At 32.2% G+C, this 20,656-nt stretch overlaps 1 protein-coding gene and 1 long non-coding RNA gene across 3 annotated transcripts in view; one reads left to right on the top strand and one right to left on the bottom strand.

The window, feature by feature from the left end:
- LOC142333409 (maltase 2-like) overlaps positions 1–12,973 on the bottom strand; it is a 77,387-nt gene extending 64,414 nt beyond the window's left edge. For both annotated transcript variants that reach the window (XM_075380460.1, XM_075380459.1), the window contains exon 1: positions 12,635–12,973. In XM_075380460.1, coding sequence (XP_075236575.1) covers positions 12,635–12,818 — 184 coding nt within the window. In that variant the 5' untranslated portion in view covers positions 12,819–12,973. The remainder of the gene's footprint in view (positions 1–12,634) is intronic.
- The window catches only part of LOC142333411 (uncharacterized), a 107,487-nt gene that overhangs the window by 58,899 nt on the left and 27,932 nt on the right, over positions 1–20,656 (top strand). The gene's annotated exons all lie outside the window — the stretch shown is intronic.

Raw genomic sequence — 20,656 nt, 5'->3', positions numbered from 1 at the left:
ATTTTTTTTTTTGTTTTTATTAAAATTCTTGTTTTTACAGAAAATTTATTCGAATGAATAATGAGATTTAAAAAGTAATTAATTTACATAATTGACGTTAACTTGAATTATTTCGTGGTTTTTTGTTTTACTATTATGACGAAATGTTAAATTTAATTTGCGGTAATTACTCAGTTATTTCTATGAACAATGCGTGTTTTGTTATTGAAATTATACGAGAAGGAAATCTTTATTATACATAATGAGTTACATCCTTAGAAAATTTATTATACTCCCATTTGTATTCATGATTTTGTTTGCTTTTGTATCATTTTGAATAGAAGGAGCCTTTCAGAGTATATTAGAGTATAGAAAATATACTTTAAAAAATTAAAAGTTGTTATGTCTTAAGTTATTACGATTTTTTATTTACATAAATATCTTGTACTTATAATAAAAAATAACAGTCAATAAACATGTAATTAAACATAAAGAAGAAGTAAAAAAAATAAATATAAATAACAAACTAATATGCGATAAAAAATCACTTCCGCGTTTCAACCGTGATAATAATATTGGGCTAACAAGAAAGTAATTTCCGTTTTGAAGTTTAAAATAAAACTTTAATTAATTTGTCCAAACCTTTTGCCCAATAACTAATTTGTCCGATAACCTTTTCCCATTTTTCTGGCAGCTTCGTGATTCCACACGTATGGTTTTGAAAAGCAAAACTGAACTGACTGCAATTTCAGGTCGTTGTTATCTTTATGAAAGTTTACCATTCAAAAAGAGTTCCGAACTTCGTAAAAAACGATGGTGTAATATCAGGGTATTTTTTTTCCCCGTACATCCCTGGGCCGGACATCCAATTAAGTATACTCGGCCCAGAGACGTGTCTTTTGACTCTAAGGCGGTCTTCCCGCCCACCGGTTTTACACCCGGCACGGCAGGTCAACCGCCCCGGTACTAGATCTTTTCTTGCCTGCCTCTAATTCCCGCCGACGAGGGCAAAGCCCGGCTATGCCGTTCCCCACCCCCGCCGACAGAAACCGGGTCTCGGTCTTTATGCTATTTGCCTCAAACCGGCGCGACCAGCACAAGGAGCGCGCGCACCCCCAAAACCAGGGTCTAGGTCTTTTAATTTTATCCCCGCGAAATCTCCTCGAAGTCCCCTTCCCCTCACTGAAACCTGCACGCCAGGGCATACAGGCTCTCAGAGACGGGGCTGTCCACCTATCCCTATTTACGATTGAACATAACGATTCCTTCGTCGCGCTTCCTCTTCCTTAGTACGAAGAACCGTACCGGCGAAATTGTTAAAAACGTTCCAGTTCTGCTCCCTCCTTAGCGACCACTCTACTATGTTATTCGCGTTCAGGTTATCGACTGCTATGAATTGTCTGTATTGTGCCCATCTTCGGCATTCGAACATCGTATGCTCTGCGTCGTCCACCTCCTGGCATTAGTCGCAGTTGGGTGTGTCTCTCTTGCCGAATCTTTTTAAATAGTAACCAAATAATCCATGACCCGACATCATCTGTGTTATGTAAAAGTTCACCTCGTCATGTTGGCGATCCAGCCATGCGTCCAAATCACTTATTAACCTTCTGGTCCAGGCCGCAGCGTTTGTCTCTGCCCGTACTTCCTTCCACCACTGTCGAGTCATCGCAGCTCTACTAATTGTTAGGGATGTAGGATGTAGAGGGTATACTGAAATGATACGACTAGCACTAGATAGGGAATCTTGGAGAGCTGCATCAAACCAGTCAAATGACTGAAGAAAAAAAAAGAAAAGTAAAGCATTGCCGTTTCTGCTAATACTCGTATAAAAAATCGTGTAACATGTAGTGGATTCGATCTGTCGAGAACTATGAAATGTCAAAAACTCGCGTAACCTCTGTCGGCGATCATTTACTACATTATTGTTGATTTGTGTGACGATTTCGTTGGTCGTTGGTGTTTTTGGGCGTTCCGAGCGTTCATTATTATGAATGGGTTTACGTTCACTTTGAATTCTACAACCCGTTTTTTTACCTTGAAAAACAAAGGAAAGAAACCTTAAAATGGAATCAGACTCTTTTTGTATTTCCGATGGGGTTAAAACTTTTTAAGAAAATGCATTATAACAACTTCAATTTTATCAACTGCTCAGAAAATGTCAAAATTGGTTTTCTTTAATCCCTAAAACAAGTAACTAAACGCAAGTATCTGATATTTTGTACGATGAAATTATATTTAAAAAATATCATAGTTATTTGGTCATACTTGTGCTAACTCTATGTCGGGCCGAGAAGTTTCTGAATGACCTTGGTAAAGGAGATAACATTTCGTTAACCTACACTATATTTCATTTCAAACGATGTAATTTTGTATGTTATTTGTTACCGAATGGAAGTAGTTTTCAGCCTTTTCATATCTTGTAACTATTTTTTACATTTAAAAAAAAGGGTTAATTTTTTTTACTTTTAAATAATATATCCTAAATATACGTTTATTTTTTTCAACAAAAAATTATCCAATTACGATGTTTTTTATTAGAATGTTAATAAAGTTTTCCTTTGGGTAAATATGGTGGTTTTCGATATGAACCACAAATTGCTTTTGTGGTAGGCAATAGGACATAACATATGTTTGGCCTTCCTAGTATCGCCTGTGTTTCCGTCGCGGAGTTGTTTGCGATTAACAAGCCCTTAAATATATTTATTTCCGTTGAGGGGAGGAATCCCATTTACGGACGAGTGTTGGGTTTGCTAACAGGTTACACAAGATGTTATTTAAGTGCGTATGTATACCTTTTCTTTTTCCTGTTTACCCTCCGGTAATTACCTTTCAGATAATACTTCAGTGGATGATATGTATGAGTGTAAATGAAGTGTAGTCTTGTATAGTCTCAGTTCGACCGTTCCTGAGATGTTTGGTTAGTTGAAACCCAACCCCCAAAGAACACCGGTATCCACGATCGCTATGCATACCTGGGTCCTACCAACTAAACCTATACCTCATCACCATCTCTCCCGGGTACGGACCCGCAATTAAGCATAACAGAGCCCCGGGAGGTGCCTTCGAGTTTGGAGGATCTAGAGTCCCCGTGTATCATTACACACATGCACGCAAGCGCGGACGAACGACGGCTCCATAGGAGGTTGTCCGTCATCCCCTCGCTCCACAGCCTTTTTTATAACCTCTGTACTTGCAGGTCTTGGTTTCTAAATTGTCTTTCTTGACGACCTTGTCTCGTCTTCCTTGTCTACCTTGCCATCGGGAGTACGGTCTTCTGGCTCAGGGACTCCAGATTCCACCTGCCTCATTACTTAAATACATACCCAAATAAATACCTTAAAAAAATGCCTTAAATATACTTAGCCCAACATTCCGACACGTATTTGTCTGTTCAGATTCCATGAGTGCCTTGCAAACCATTGATATATGCAATCTATTATTTCTGAAATGACTGGAGGATGCAACTATGAATTTCTGCTGGATCCCCAGCCATAATGGAGTTTCGGGCAATGAGTGCGTTGACAGTGCGGCGAAAGAAACTTGTTTGCAGTATCCTTTCACCAATCGCGTTGTTTCGAATGATCTTTTCTGTTTTTGAAGGGTGATCCGTGAATAGAATTCTACCATCAATAATAAACTTCGTCTAATTAAGGACACCGCGTCACCGTGGAGTTCTTCATACAGGATCAACCGTTATTATTTGCCGTTTGCTAATAGGACACGCTAGGCTAACTTATGGATATCTCATGACTCAGACCGATAGACCTGCGACTGCCATCTGATGGTACACCACGTACTTGTGAAGTGTGTCTGTTATGCGCATTACTTCGGAAATTTAAATTTCGAGCTAACAGAAATATTTTTGGGAACGATATGACTTTGTTATTGAATGTTTTACGATTTTTTAAGGCCGTACATCTGGATTCAAAAATTTGATTATTCGTACAATTTTTTCTCGCTGATAACGCCATTTGAATTATGCCAGATGGTATTTTAAAATCCACCGGTTTGGTCTAGTGGTGAACGCGTCTTCACAAATTAGCTGATTTTGAGTTCGAGAGTTCCAACGTTCAAATCTTAGTAAATGCAGTTATTTTTACACGGATTTGAATACTAGATCGTGGATACCGGTGTTCTTTGGTGGTTGGGTTTCAATTGACCACACATCTCAGGAATGGTCGAACTGAGAATGTACAAGACTACACTTCATTTACACTCACAAATATCATCTTCTTAAGTATTATCTGAAAGGTAATTACCGGAGGCTCAACAGGAAAAAGAAAGGTCCTAGAACCATATCTGCAGTAATTTTTCAGAAATCTCGGGTAAAACCCCCTGTTTTTATATAAGACATGCAATAACATTTTTAAATGTGTAATAAATAAAAAACTTTTAAGCAAAACTTGCAGAGAATCTAATTCTGACCAAATGGTGTAAGATAAATTGAATAAAACAAAGAAAGGTTAAAAAAATTCGAATTTTATTCAGACTACACTAGATCAAACTGCCAATTAATTATACGTACCAGTTTATACTAAATGTTCAAAAATTAGTCCGCCATTTTCAACAAATTTCTTGGCACGCTTTTGTACTGTTTTTGTTGGTCTTTTCAGTTCTTCAGAGCTCTCCTTAAATTTCAGATCGTTCGTAGCTGGTACACATACTAAGTAGTAACCTGATTCCCAAAAATTGCGAAAATTCGCGCTAATTGTTTTGGGATCTGGAAACCTGCGATTCGGAAAAAGTGTTTCATATTCTATTCCAGTAGTTGTAACATTACCATTACACTTATCGAAAATAAATACCATATCAGCGAATTCCCCAGTCTTAAATAAGTACAGTAAAACGACGAACCGATCTCGTTGGAACTAAAATTCACGGAAACCTACGCTAACAATAGCACAGTTTATAGTACCCGATAAACGTAATATACTTTACAGAATTAAACACTTTTAATGTTGATCAGCTGTTGTTTTATTATCAACTTTGAAAGAATAATTTTTCAAATAATTTATTTTATTTCTGTCATAAAAAAAAAACTATTATTAAAGTAATTGTTATTTATTTACTTTTATTTTACAATTGTTGTATAAATAATAGTTGTTTTTTTTCAATTTTTTTAGCAGCAAATTTTGTTTTTATTGGTTTTTCTTATCACCAAAAAAGAATTTGTTTTTTTTTTACATTAAATAAGTACTTTTCTGATAGATAGATAGAGGTAATGTACTATTTTTAAATAAAATTTTTATTTTTCATTGTTTCATTCAATTTATTTTACACTATTTTCTCAGAATTATATTCCCTACAAATTTTCTTTAAAATTGTTATCTATTTATTAGTTATTTAACAAAGTTATTACGTCAAACACAAAAAAAACATGGGTATTTACCCCAATTTAAGCAAAAATTTACACCAAGCATTTTAGAACATAGGTTTACATGTATTTTTTCTATTATTTTCATTACTAGAATAGGTTATGAAAATCACGGGAGAAGATGTGATATACTCTTCATGAAGTGACATATATATATATATATATATATATATATATATATATATATATATTACCCCCTTACGCAGCTAAAGCCGCGTTCCAGGAAAGTCCTATAACTGTATAATATTTTTCGTTTATTTAATTCAGTGATGCTAACTAAAGTGCGCGCGCATAACGTATTTAATCCGCGCGGTTGTGCGGTATTAGCGGCGACGGTCGGTATTAATTAAACTAATGTAATTTCACAACTTACATAGAACATATTTCGCCCGTACAGTCGGCAGACTGGTGTAGCCGCTAGGCTTAACACATCAGGTACCGAGTCGACAGGGCGATCGACAGGGCAAGACCGAGTTACTTTTTTACTCTTTAAATATTATTCATTTATGTAATTCTATCGCTTACCTGTGACATCACAACATAGCAGCAATTTAGAGAATTTTTTTGGGTGGTGGTGCTGCGATTTTGTAAAACTTTTTTTTGTGCAGACGTAATTTTTTAATTGTTAACAAACGGGCATAAGAAAGAATATGACCTTAATTAGGCAAAATCTCAAAATACTGAAGATAACCTTGCTCTACAGCCTTACCGCCTTGACCTTTAAGTTGAAAATTTAATGGCATCGATGCCCTATATATAGAATTAATCTGACCAAGTTTGGTCAAAATCGGTCCAGTAGTTCTGGTGATGTAAGGTGATTTAGAGGCCGAAATGGAACACACATACATACTAACATCCGGAAAATTTCTATCCGATTTTTTGGGTTCCTTAGGTGTCAAAACGTAAAGATCCGGTGAAAATCTCATATGCCCAAATTGTATCGATTACAATACTTTCCCTTCTAGAGCTTGCAATAAAATATCTCTGTAAAATCGCACCCGCATCCAAAAAATGTTGTTTTAGTCTACTGTTATGTTGTGACGTAACAAGTGAAGCGGTAGAATTAAATAAATGAATAATATTTAAAGCGTAAAAAAGCAACTCGGTTTTGTTAGGTCTCGAATTCGATCGCCCGGTCGACTCGGTACCTGGTGCGTTAGGCCACCGGGCTACACCAGCCTGCCGACCATACAAGCGAAGTTTGTTCCATGTAAGTTGTGAAATTACATTATAGTAGAGGCAAATTGTCATCAAAATAGGCTGTATTTGAAAATCCTTACCTACCGATTGATCTTTTGTCCATGCGTTAGGGGTGAAGAGGGAAGCTTAACTCAAGATTTTTAACATCCCCCTCCCATAGATTTTTGAAAAACTCAAAAAGTTTTTAAATGCGTTTTTTCTGAATATATGCATTTTAGGGAACGTTTTTCAAACAAAAAATGTAGAGGACATTCTTCTATACAATTAATGTCTTTGAAGTTATGCCGTATAATTTGAAATTGAAATACTAAGTGGCGCTGAAGTTGTTTCTTTCTTTCTTTTTCCTGTTTTAGCCTCCGGTAACTACCGTTTAGATAATTCTTCAGGGGATGAATGAGGATGATATGTATGAGTGTAAATGAAGTGTAGTCTTGTACATTCTCAGTTCGACCATTCCTGAGATGTGTGGTCAATTGAAACCCAGCCACCAAAGAACACCGGTATCCACGATCTAGTATTCAAATCCGTGTAAAAATAACTGGCTTTACTAGGACTTGAACTGTAGAGTTACTTGCTGTAACTCTCGACTTCCAAATCAGCTGATTTGGGAAGACGCGTTAACCACTAGACCAACCCGGTGGGTTTGAAAATCCTTACCTACGATTGATCTTTTGTCCATGCGTTAGGAGTGATGAGGGAAGCTTAACTCAAGATTTTTAACATTCCCCTCCCATAGATTTTGTGAAAAACTCGAAATACTCAAAACGTTTTTTAAATGCGTTTTTCTCTGAATCTATGCATTTTAGAGAAAAGTTTTTCAAACAAAAAATGTAGAGGACATTCTCCTCTACAGTTAATGCCTTTGAAGTTTTGCCATATAATTTGAAATTGAAATACTAGGTGGCGCTGAATTTGTAAAAAACGTTGTAAACGACTAGACCGGTTTCGAACACGGGCCCAATTCACAACACTGTAACACGTGAAGCTACAGCTCCAAAACGGTAAGTCATACAAGAAAATTGTTTAAATAAAAGTTGTCTGTTTTTTTTTTGAGATTAACAACTTTTCCAAATGCAATACAGACGAAAAACAATTTTTTCCGGTGAAAAAAACACGTTTTTTACTACTTCAGCGCCACCTAGTATTTCAATTTCAAATTATAAGGCATAACTTCAAAAACATTAATTTTAGAGGAGAATGTCATGTACATTTTTTGTTTGAAAAACATTTCTCTAAAATGCATAGATTCAGAGAAAAACGCATTTCAAAAACTTTTTGAGTTTTTCAAAAATCAATGGGAGGGGAATGTTAAAAATCTGGTGTTAAGCTTCCCTCATCACTCCTAACGCATGGACAAAAGATCAATCGGTAGGTAAGGATTTTCAAGTAAAAGTACATATTGATTGTACTATTAGTTTATTTAGTGCCGATCGTACGAATTAATTACGTTATGCGCGCGCGCTTTAGTTAGAATCATTGAATTAAATCAACGAAAACATATTTTATTTAAATAACATGATAATAAATATTTTTAATTAAGTCGTGTGTGTATGTATATATAAAACGTGCATTAAAAACAACCCACAGTTGTAGGACTTTCTTGGAACGCGGCTTTAGCCGTCCGACGGGAAAGTCCTATAACTGGGTTAGTAGCTTTTTTATTTTATTTTTCTTTTAGAAGATATTCCTCTGGTAATCCCATTACTAGTTGTTTCCATATTACAAATGTTTGAAAAAAAAAAAAAAAAAAAACATTGTTTATATTATATAAACAAATTGAAATCATTTTCTGTTTTTATCTTATCTGTACCAAGTGTTGAATATTTATAACGTAGTATTATATATATATATATATATATATATATATATATATATATATATATATATATGCATACACATATCTTGAAGGCGTTGTGTTCAAAGTTTAAGAAAATTAAATAAAAAACATAATGCAAAAAAAATGACGATATATACTCGTATGTACAGTATATTTAAAGAAGCCGCATTCAAAGAAGCTTATCTCATACCCGGTCTATTTAAATCATTTCTCTGCTTGTTTTTGTTTATTGTTATAATAATATTTACAATAATTTCGCGCATTTTAAACATATATCTATTTGTTATTCATCTATTTATGCAGGCCGCGTTTTGTTGTCTTGCTCATATTTTACATGAGAGTAAAAAAACATGTTAAAAAAACAAAACAGTTTTCGAAAAAGTACACTGAAAGATAAAAAAAGCTGAATTCTTTAATTTCAACAGTTTGAAGTTAGCGTCAAATTATTTATTATTAGATTAAGACAGTAGTTTTTAATTTATCGCTCGTTTCAAAAAGTCATATTTAGTTAAAGAGTTAAATAATATGTATATATAGAATAATTAAACTGAATTGTTTGAACTAGGAAGATAAGGAAAGGAAACCCCACCTTTATATTGGGATTGGCAAGAAAGTAATTTCAATTTTCGCAAATAGTAGATAGCGTTATGTTTGTTTTCAAGCTTTTTGTAAATGTTATGATTTTTTTTCTTTTGGCATTTGGTAGCTTTCACTATTGGCATACTTTATAGGCAAATCGCGCGTAACTTTGTTTCCATCTATTAGTTTATGGCCAAAAAATATACTAAAAAAACGAACATTTTCTATATATTTTACTTTTTATTACAATAAAGGTAAGAAAGCTATTGAGGTTTACAAAGAAACTTTTTGCTGAAATATAACCGAAGTTCTGATCGACCTATTGAATTCGATGAAGATTAAATCAAAGCCACAATTGAATCTGTCGTCATATAACTGTATGAAAGATTGCAGTGAGGTTAAATGTATCGAACAACAAATATGAAAATCACATCGAATGTCTTATCTTCGTTAAAGACCTTGGATTTGATCCTTGTGAACTTTCTTTCTTTTTCCTATTTAGCCTCCGGTAATTACCATTCAGATAATAATTCAGAGGATGAATGAGGATGATATGTATGAATGTAATGAAATATATTTTTGTACAGTATCAGTTCTACCATTCCTAAGGTGTGTGGTTAATTGAAAACCCAACCACCAAAGAACACCGGTATCCACGATCTAGTATTCAAATGCGTGTAAAAATAACCGACTTTAATAGGACTTGAACGCTGCAACTCTCGACTCCTAAATCAGCTGCTTTGGGAAGAGGCGTTCACCACTAGACCAAACCGATGGGTTACCTATACTTATCCTGGACAATTCTTCCTTGCTGCCAAGTCTTACTAATTAAATTGAGGGAATTTATTTTTAGTGGGTGTTATATTATACTTATGTTGTTTTTAGAACGGGGGGCACAGTTTTAGGATTACATTCCGATTTTTTTAGATAGCGAGTTTGATAAAGCTTTTACTGGGTTATTCTCTAGGAAATTTGTAAAACCTTTTCGCTGATACTGTCGGACTTCCAAATCAGCTGATTTGGGAAGACGCGTTCACCCTAGACTAACCCGGTGGGTTCGTTCCGTATAAACTGAAAGAGATTTTTTTAACAAAACGAATCGATATTTTCGATATGCTTTTCAAACGCAATGAAGTCGATCCTTTTTCAAACGAATCATCACCAGGTGATGAAAACTGGGACGTCTTTAATAACATCTATCGAAGACGATCATTTCTAAATGAGATGAACCGGCACAAGCCACATCGAAAGTCGCATAAAAAGAAATCTTGCTGTAAATTCGGTGGGATTACAAACCTTTTGTGTATTTTGTGTTGTTTTCAAGTGATCAATTCAGATAGTTTACTGTCAACAACTAATGAAACTTTAGTAAGCAATCACAGAAAAACGAGGCAAAACTAACAATAACGGAAAGGAATCGAGTTCCATGTAGACGATAAAAGGGCTTACAAATCTTTGGTAATTTGTGGAAAATTATTGGAGCTTGGTCGAGCGATGTCTCATCCACTATATATAAAAGTCCTAATCTTGTACCATCAGATTACTATTTATTTCGAATTTTGAAAACTCCTTGAACGGTAAAACTTTCATCGATGATGACTTGAAATCGCATTCAGTTGAGTTTTTTGCTTTTAAGGACTTGAACTTATATGAACGTGGAATCATGAAGTTGCCAGAAAGATGGCAAAAGGTCATCGGACGTAATGTAAAATATATTATTGATTAAAGTTCATTTTGTATATAAAAAAATGAGTTTTATTTCACGCAACAAAATGAAATAACTCTTTCTAACTTAATATAGTGAAGATATAATTAAAAATTCCGTAAAAGAAAATGAAGGAATCGATGTAGAAGGTAGGATAATAAATTGTATAAGCTTAGCGGATACCATTTTTTAAGCCCAAAAAACTAAAGATATTCTGTACGTTTTCAAAATTAGGTGAACTTTATATATTAAAAAAAAAAAAAAAAATTATAATAGTTAGGATAGGATGGAATAAATCAATGAATCTTTGTACAAAACATCTAGGTTACTTCATTTCGGGCCATATGAAAACGATAATATATCGACAAAACGTTAATATTAAAGAAGAATTAATCATTAAAATACGAAATGCTATTGAATTTTTACGAAACGATCCGTAGATGTTACGGAAATCCATCGGAAATATTTTACCTCGGGCAGAGTGCTGTGTACATTGTGAAGGAAGGAAATTTAATAATTATTACATTTATTTATTGGTTATTTATTATATATTTGTATAATTTATTCTTTATTTTTCAGTGCTTTTTATATTTGTTAATATATTATATTTTTTTGTTTAAAATTCTGAATTTAATTTAATTCTTATTTTTTTACTTTTTAGAGGGTTTTTTTAATTTGTATCCTTCATTTTTATTAATTTAATATTAATATTAGTTAAATAAAAACTTTTTTAAAAATAATTTTTTATATATTTTTTTTGTTCAGAATTTTAAAAAAGTTGGGGTTCAAATACAGAGATACAAGAACAATTGCGCTAACATGTACAGGAACCAAACAGCAATAGTAACAATTGAACAACATAAGAAAGGGAGTCCGACAAGGATGTTCCCTATCTCCGTTACTTTTTAATCTTTACATGGAACTAGCAGTTAATGATGTTAAAGAACAATTTAGATTCGGAGTAACAGTACAAGGTGAAAAGATAAAGATGCTACGATTTGCTGATGATATAGTATTTCTAGCCGAGAATAAAAAGGATTTAGAAGAAACAATGAACGGCATAGATGAAGTCCTACGCAAGAACTATCGCATGAAAATAAAGAACAAAACAAAAGTAATGAAATGTAGTAGAAATAACAAAGATGGACCAATGAATGTGAAAATAGGAGGAGAAAAGATTATGGAGGTAGAAGAATTTTGTTATTTGGGAAGTAGAATTACTAAAGATGGACGAAGCAGGAGAGATATAAAATGCCGAATAGCAGAATCGAAACGAGCCTTCAGTCATAAATATAATTTGTTAACATCAAAAATTAATTTAAATGTCAGGAAAAGATTTTTGAAAGTATATGTTTGGAGTGTCCCTTTATATGGAAGTGAAACTTGGACGATCGGAGTATCTGAGAAGAAAAGATTAGAAGCTTTTGAAATGCGGTGCTATAGGAGAATGTTAAAAATCAGACGGGTGGATAAAGTGACAAATGAAGAGGTATTGCGACAAATAGATGAAGAAAGAAGCGTTTGGAAAAATATAGTTAAAAGAAGATACAGACTTATAGGCCACATACTAAGGCATCCTGGAATAGTCGCTTTAATATTGGAAGGACAGGTAGAAGGGAAAAATTGTGTAGGCAGGCCACGTTTGGAATATGTAAAACAAATTGTTAGGGATGTAGGATGTAGAGGGTATACTGAAATGAAACGACTAGCATTAGATAGGAAATCTTGGAGAGCTGCAACAAACCAGTCAAATGACTGATGACAAAAAAAGAAAGTATTTTAAATTTCGAACGCATTTTTAAGTGTTGAATAAAGAGAAGACTAAAGCGAATTCTACTGTCTCGTAAAAAAAAATAAATAAATAAAATTAGGTAATTTAAAAAATATTAAATTTTAAAATCATTAAGTATATTTATTAAAGTATTTATAAAAGTAGTAAATATTAAGAAAAAAAAAATACCTTTTAAATCCCCTATTCCATCTCCATTACTGTCTTTAAAACTTCTTGGATAAACTTGATAAATAATTGTTTTTTGCCACCAGTCTAATTCTTTACCGTCGTTTTGTATTTTAAAACACGAAGTTATCGATATTGTTGCGAAGAACAGTAATAAAATATTATTTAATAATAAAAGTTTTAGCATTTTTTATACATAAAATTTATATTTATTAGTGTAATAAAAAAAAAAGGATATCTAAAATAATTTTTTGTAATTATACCAAATAATACAATTCACGTTCAGAATTTAAATAGAACTATTGTTACCGGTCAGTACCGCATAGTGTTTTATATTACATGTAACTACGACAATACAATTTTATATTGTGTGAGATAGAAGATTAGTTGAAATATTAATACAAGAGAGAGGGAAAGACCTTCAGCAAAATTCAATGTCAGTCTCTTACCTTCCCCACTACTTTAAATATCAATAAAAATCATCCGCACCTTGTATAATCGTTGTTGCTACAACACTTGATTTTAATATATCTTTTTTTTCTGTTATCAAACTGTCAAATTATGTCTGTAAAATATTATATATTTTATATTGCATTTAATTGCCATTAAAATCATTCATATTAATTTTGTTAAATTTATATAACTAGTGTTATATCCAAAGATTTAAACAAAATATTGTTTGTTATAATTTTTATTATATTAAAGAAAATAAATTTGAAGTTGAATTAAAAATGTTATATCAAATTTTTTTTTATAAAAATCGAACACTAACAGGTAGAACAACATTTTTTAATTAATTTCTCTAGAGCATTGATTGAATCAGTAAAAACTTTTACATACTACTAATGTTCAATAAAAAATGTATAAAAAAACATTTTAAAAACTATTATTAATTAAATGCAGTAAAAAGAAGAAAATTGTAAAAAAATTTTTTTTAATACCCCGCTCTTAAATTAAACGCACTTTCTTTTTCTTTTTTTTTCCTGTTTAGCCTCCGGTAACTACCGTTTAGATAATTCTTCAGAGGATGAATGAGGATGATATGTATGAGTGTAAATGAAGTGTGTAGTCTTGTACATTCTCAAGTTCGACCCTTCCTGAGATGTGTGGTTAATTGAAAACCCAACCACCAAAGAACACCGGTTATCCACGATGTAGTATTCAAATCCATGTAAAAATATCTGACTTTACTAGGACTTGAACGCTGTAACTCTCGACTTCCAAATCAGCTGATTTGGGAAGACGCGTTAACCACTAGACCAACCCGGTGGGTTAAAATTAAACGCACTGAAAGGTTAAAAAAAAAAAAAAAAAAAACGTTTAGGACGGTATCTCAGAATGGATTTGACAGCAAGCTTTGTTGCTGGTGATATGTAAGATTATGTGAAAGTCATAGTTTCAAATTAAGAATCTGATTTTTTTGCTAATTTTTTCTTATGCATGATGAATGGCCTAAAGAGTGGGGTGCTTGGAGCACCCCACTCTTTAGGCCATTCATAACTCAAAAAGGATTAACTGTAGAATGTTGAAATTTTGGATTTAAGACTGTTTGCACATCTAGTTGTGCACCTCTCCTTTTGATTGCAATCAACTTGACCGAAAATAACAAAAAAAGCCCAAAATCCAAAGCGTTTACATTTTGCACTTTCTTTTAACTGAAGTAATAAGCCGTCATTGAGAGCTTTTCTTTTTTTTTGTCTTCAGTCATTTGACTGATTTGATGCAGCTCTCCAAGATTCCCTATCTAGTGCTAGTCGTTTCATTTCAGTATACCGTCTACATCCTACATCCCTAACAATTTGTTTTACATATTCCAAACGTGGCCTACCTACACAATTTTTCCCTTCTACCTGTCCTTCCAATATTAAAGCGACTATTCCAGGATGCCTTAGTATGTGGGCCATAAGTCTGTCTCTTCTTTTAACTATATTTTACCAAATGCTTCTTTCTTCATCTATTTGTCGCAATACCTCTTCATTTGTCGCTTTATCCACCCATCTGATTTTTAACATTCTCCTATAGCACCGCATTTGAAAAGCTTCTAATCTTCTCTTCTCAGATACTCCGATTGTCCAAGTTTCACATCCATATAAAGCGACACTCCAAACATATACTTTCTAAAATCTTTTCCTGACGTTTAAAATAATTTTTGATCTAAACAAATTATATTTGAGAGCTTTTCAGCGATATATATAAGTAGTACTTATTTTCATTAGTTCCAGAATAATAGCCAAATAAAGTGTTAACTAATGAAATATTTAGATCTTACAAGGGGAAGGCATTCGAATCAGACTTCATCTTTTTTTTTATTTTTATTTAAATATATTGATTTATTAATAATTATTAACCTGTGATTGTAAAAAAAGTTTTACGATAAATAATAATTGAATAATAACAATAAAAAAAAATGATATGAAATAATATCAGAAGTTATTAATGAAATAAAATGTAAGGTATTACTTCAGAGGATTAATGAAGATGATATGTATGAATATAAATGAAGTGTAATCACTTATAGTCTCAGGTCGACCATTCCTGAGATGTATGGTTAATTGAATCCCACCCACCAAAGAACACTGGTATCCACCACTATCTAGTATTCAAATTTCTAAAATTGCAAGGATTTGAACCTTAGAAATCTCGGCTTCGGAATCAGCTGATTTGCGATGACGAGTTAAACACTAGATCAACCCGATGAATTTGCCAATTAAGCCTGCTACTCTTCAAGATCTGCGAAATCGAATTGTATCACAAATGAATTCAATAACCAGAAACAGTTACCAATAAAAATAATTAGCTGTTATTTATAATTTTTTTTTTTTTACATATTTGAACCAAGTAAAGGAAGTATTATATTTGCAAAAAATCTCGGTTTTCAGAATTTAACGCATATTTCCATTTGATCATCCCTGAATCCATTTTTTCGGTGTGACGTTTGTAAGTACGTATGTGCGTAGGTATCTCGCATAACTAAAAAAAGAGTAGGTGTAGAATTTTGATATTTTGGATTTACGACTGTTATAACATCTAATTGTGCACCTACCCTTTTGATTCAATCTACATCACCAGAAGTGTCCAAAAAAGCCCAAAATCCAAAACGTTTAGATTTTGGACTTAATTTTAACTGTAGTAATAAATCCTCATTGAGAGCTTTTCAACGATATATATATATAAGTGGTACTTATTTTCATCGGTTCCAGAGTAACAGCCAAATAAAATTTTAACTAATGAAATATTTAGATCTTACAAGGGGAAAGCACGTCAATTCGAATCAGACTTCATCTCTTCTTTTTTTTTTTTTAATTTAAATATATTGATTTATTAATAATTATTAACCTCTGATTGCAAAAAAAATTTACGATAAATAATTTATTCAATAATAACAATAAATAATATGATATGAAAAAATATCAGAAGTTATTAATGTAATAAAATGTTACTTTATTACTTTATAAAATAAATAAAATAAAAATGTTATACTTTTCATTTTTTTAAATGTGTATATGTAATTTAATAGGCGTACAAGGAAGTTATATGGTGTCCACATCAGATTTTTAACAAAGTTATTATAAAAATATAATATAATTAAGAAAGAAATTATAAAAATAAGTACAGAAATGAGTAGTCAAAGTGTGTAGCTTATTCCTTTTGATTTTTTATTTGTATAATACTAAAAATAAAGCGGAATTAAGCACCTATTAAAAGTGAGTTTATTATCATTCACTGGAAATGTTGGGTTACATTAATAATAAGTAATAAATATTTTATTCAGATCGATCGTAATAATAATAATCTATATACGAGGTATATTTTTTAAGCAAGTACCATTTTGATACATGTCCGCTGTTGCGCGGCTGTCGACTTTTCCCGCATGGGCACTGAGTAACTACATTTATCGGCTTAACAATGAAAAATCACTTATTGGCGTCTGAAAGACGCTATTAACTAATTGTTAGCCTTTATTTACAGTTTCCTGTGCGTGATTAAAATACGTATGACTATAAACAGTGCAGCCGATTATGAAATACGTGCTGTGTAATTTGTTTCTTAAATACAAGAGACAGTATATATTGAAGGAACATAAGAAAGAGGCCGTAGTAACAAAAGGGAGTCCGGGAAGGATGTTCCCTATACCCGTTACTTTTTAATCTTTACATAGAACTAGCAGTTAATGATGTTAGAGAACAATTTAGATTCGGAGTGACAGTACAAGGTGAAAATATAAAGATGATACGATTTGCTGATGATGTAGTAATTCTAGCCGAGAGTAAAAAGGATTTAGAAGAAGCAATGAACGGCATAGATGAAGTCCTACGCAAGAAGTACCGCATGAGAATAAACAAGAACAAAACGAAAGTAATGAAATGTAGTAGAAATAACAAAGATGGACCAATGAATGTGAAAATAGGAGGAGAAAAGATTATGGAGGTAGAAGAATTTTGTTATTTGGGAAGTAGAATTACTAAAGATGGACAAAGCAGGAGCGATATAAAATTCCGAATAACACAAGCTAAACGAGCCCTTCAGTCAGAAATATAATTTGTTTACATCAAAAATTAATTTAAACGTCAGGAAAAGATTTTTGAAAGTATATGTTATGTTATGTTTATGTTTGAAAGGGTGTAGCTTTATATGGAAGTGAAACTTGGACGATCGGAGTACCTGAAAAGAAAAGATTAGAATGCGTTGCTATAGGAGAATGTTAAAAATCAGATGGGTGGATAAAGTGACAAATGAAGAGGTGTTGCGGCAAATAGATGAAGAAAGAAGAATTTGGAAAAATATAGCTAAACGAAGAGACAGACTTATAGGCCACATACTAAGGCATCCTGGAATAGTCGCTTTAATATTGGAAGGACAGGTAGAAGGAAAAACTTGTGTAGGCAGGCCACGTTTGGAATATGTAAAACAAATTATTAGGGATGTCGGTGGTATACTGAAATGAAACGACTAGCACTAGATAGGGAATCTTGGAGAGCTGCATCAAACCAGTCAAATGACTGAAGACAAAAATAAAAGTTGCCACACTTACGAAAAATAACGACTCGCATTTTTATTTACACGAATATTTTTTTTTTTACTAGTTAATGGATCTACATTATTCTTATTTATAAGCTACAAACAATGATTTGATAAACAATTTTTGTATATTAAAAAGCATTCTCGCTTTTTTAATCAACAAATATATTTTGCACGAGAATGTACGTAGCCTTTTATTTAAAAATCCCTTTCGGAAGGCGTAGGTAGATTTCACCGGTGCTAAGCAGGTGATTCCACGTTAAAATTAAGAAACACATTAAATTTATTCAATACTACAATGGTTGCATGTGAAAAAAGTTTCACATGTTTAGCGTACAAGCCCCATTTTCTTACAATTCCAGCAATATTTTGATCATCCCTTGCTGTAAGGGTTGGTCATAACAAAAATTGTTTCAGACAAACCTTTTAGGTAATATTTGGAAGACTAACGACTATATTAAACCGATTCGATACTGTGCCTATTAACGGATCTATGATTTTTTTTTTTGTTTCAAAACCCCATTTCGTCCACCCCCTGGGCCGGTGGTCGGTGATATCAAAAAGATTTACTGAAATAAGTTTTAGGCCCTTATCCAAAGAATAGTAGGAACTTTAAACGAATTCGATATTTTACCTAATAAGAAAGTTATAGCGATATTTTGTTTTTTTTCGAAAAAGTCCCCCCCTCCGTTCCCGTGGTCCGAGTTTGGCCTTAACGAACTCGACTGAGATTTTCGGACGAGTTATTTTAAAGGAACAGTTTTAAAGGGATTGGCGCAGAATTATTGCAGTTATCGTGTCCACAAGAAAGTGAAATATATATATATATATATAAACTTTTGAGACGACGGTGGTTTTGGGGTCTGGTGAATATGAAATGCGAAGATATGTCGAAATTTTCCGGAAATCGAATCATGGTACTCATTACAATAGGTAGCTTTCTTATGAAATCTACCTAAAACATTAGATTGTCAAAAATATAATGAAATAAACTATTTTGTAATTTTGTGGGGGGGGGGGTTTACCATTTACAATCCCTTAAAATTGGATAATTTATTCGGTTTGGAAAATAGATATTTTACATAAAAATAAAAGAATAAGTTATTTTTTATTATTAAAGATCTTTTACTGATTTTGAATAAAAGTCCATTTAAAACCACGACCTTGCTTATATTAGGAATAAACATCGGACATTTAATTATTAAATACCACTTCATTATCTCAAGTCATTTAAATAAAAAGTAAAATAGATATTTAACGTAAAAATAAAAACAATATTTTAATTTTAATTATTAAAGATCTTTTGCTGATTTTAAATAGTCCATTTAAATCCACGACTTCGTTTATATTAGATTAAAAATCGGACCTTTAATTATTAAATATCACGGCATTATTTTCTAGTTATTTAAATATAAAGTAATGCGTCGATTTTAAAAAGTAAGTTGCTCTATCTTATTCATATTTTATTATTATTTCATATTTTTATTTATACATATATTATTATTTTTTTTAATTTTTATTATAATATAATATTAAATTTAAACTTTTTTTATCATATTATAATTTATTATAAGCGTGTAATTACACGTGTATTATTCCTAATTTTTAAAAATAAATTTTGTTTTATAAGATAGACATTTTTAATAGAATTTCGTTCTATTAAATGACATTTTTCTCTTTAATTTTTAAATAGTAAATTTTAATAATATTTTTTATTACTTTGGACCGCAACACTCGTTTATAATTCTATTTTATAATATGTAGGCATCAGAATATAAACCACAACAAATATGTATATGAATTATTATCATTTTTTCTGTTTAGCCTCCGGAACTACCGTAAGATATTACTTCAGAGGATGAATGAAGATGATATGTATGAATATAAATGAAGTGTAATCTCTTATAGTCTCAGGTCAACCATTCCTGAGATGTGTGGTTAATTGTATCCCACCCACCAAAGAGCACTGGTATCCAGTATCTAGTATTCAAATCTCTAAAATTGCTAGGATTTCAACCTTAGAAATCTCGACTTCATCGCAAATCAGCTGATTTGCGATGACGGATTAAACACTAGATCAACCCGATGGATTTGCCAATTAAGCCTGCTACTCTTCAAGATATGCGAAATCGTATTGTTACACCAGTGAATTCAATAACCAGAAACATTTACCAATAAAAATAATTAACTGTTATTTATAAAATAACGATTTTTACATACTTGTACGAATTAAAGGAAGTATTGTGATCGCAAAAAATTTCGGTTTTCGACGGAAATTTCCATTTGATCATCCCTGAATCCATTTTGACTATTTTCGGAGTGACGTTTGTACGTACGTATGGGCGTAGGTATCTCGCATAACTTAAAAAAAGAGAAGGTTGATATTTTAAAAAGAGAAGGATGATAGAATGTTGATATTTTGGATTTACGACTGTTGTAACATCTAATTGTGCACCTACCCTTTTGATTCAATCGACATCACCAGAAGTGTCCAAAAAAGCCCAACATCCAAAACAATTGGATTTTGGAGGTTTTCTTAAATGCAGTAATAAGCTCTATTAGAACTTTTCAACTGTATATCATAAGTGGTACTTATTTTCATCCGTTCCAGAGTTATAACCGAATAATATTTTAATTAATGAAATATTTGGCTCTTACAAGGCGAAGGTTCGAATCCGACTTCATTTCCTTTTTTTAAAAAATGAGTAGTACATAATAAATGTTATTTCACTAATAACTTCTGATTTTTTTCACTTTTTTCTTATTTTTCTTATTGAATTATTGCTTATTGTAAACCTTTTTTTACAATCAGAGATTAATAATTATTAATAAATCAATATAATTAAATTTTTTAAAAAAGTTGTAAAAAAGATTTCACCGGTGCTAAGGAGGGGATAAAAAAAGTCAACCTTAAAATTAAGAAAAGCTTCAAATTCACTCAATACGACGATGGTTGCATGTGAAAAAAATTTTCAGATGTTTAGCATACGACGAGCCCCATCTATC

The sequence above is a fragment of the Lycorma delicatula genome, chromosome 12 (assembly GCF_047948215.1).
Source record: "Lycorma delicatula isolate Av1 chromosome 12, ASM4794821v1, whole genome shotgun sequence".
Lineage (NCBI taxonomy): Eukaryota > Metazoa > Arthropoda > Insecta > Hemiptera > Fulgoridae > Lycorma > Lycorma delicatula.
This window is presented reverse-complemented; position numbering and strand designations above follow the sequence as displayed.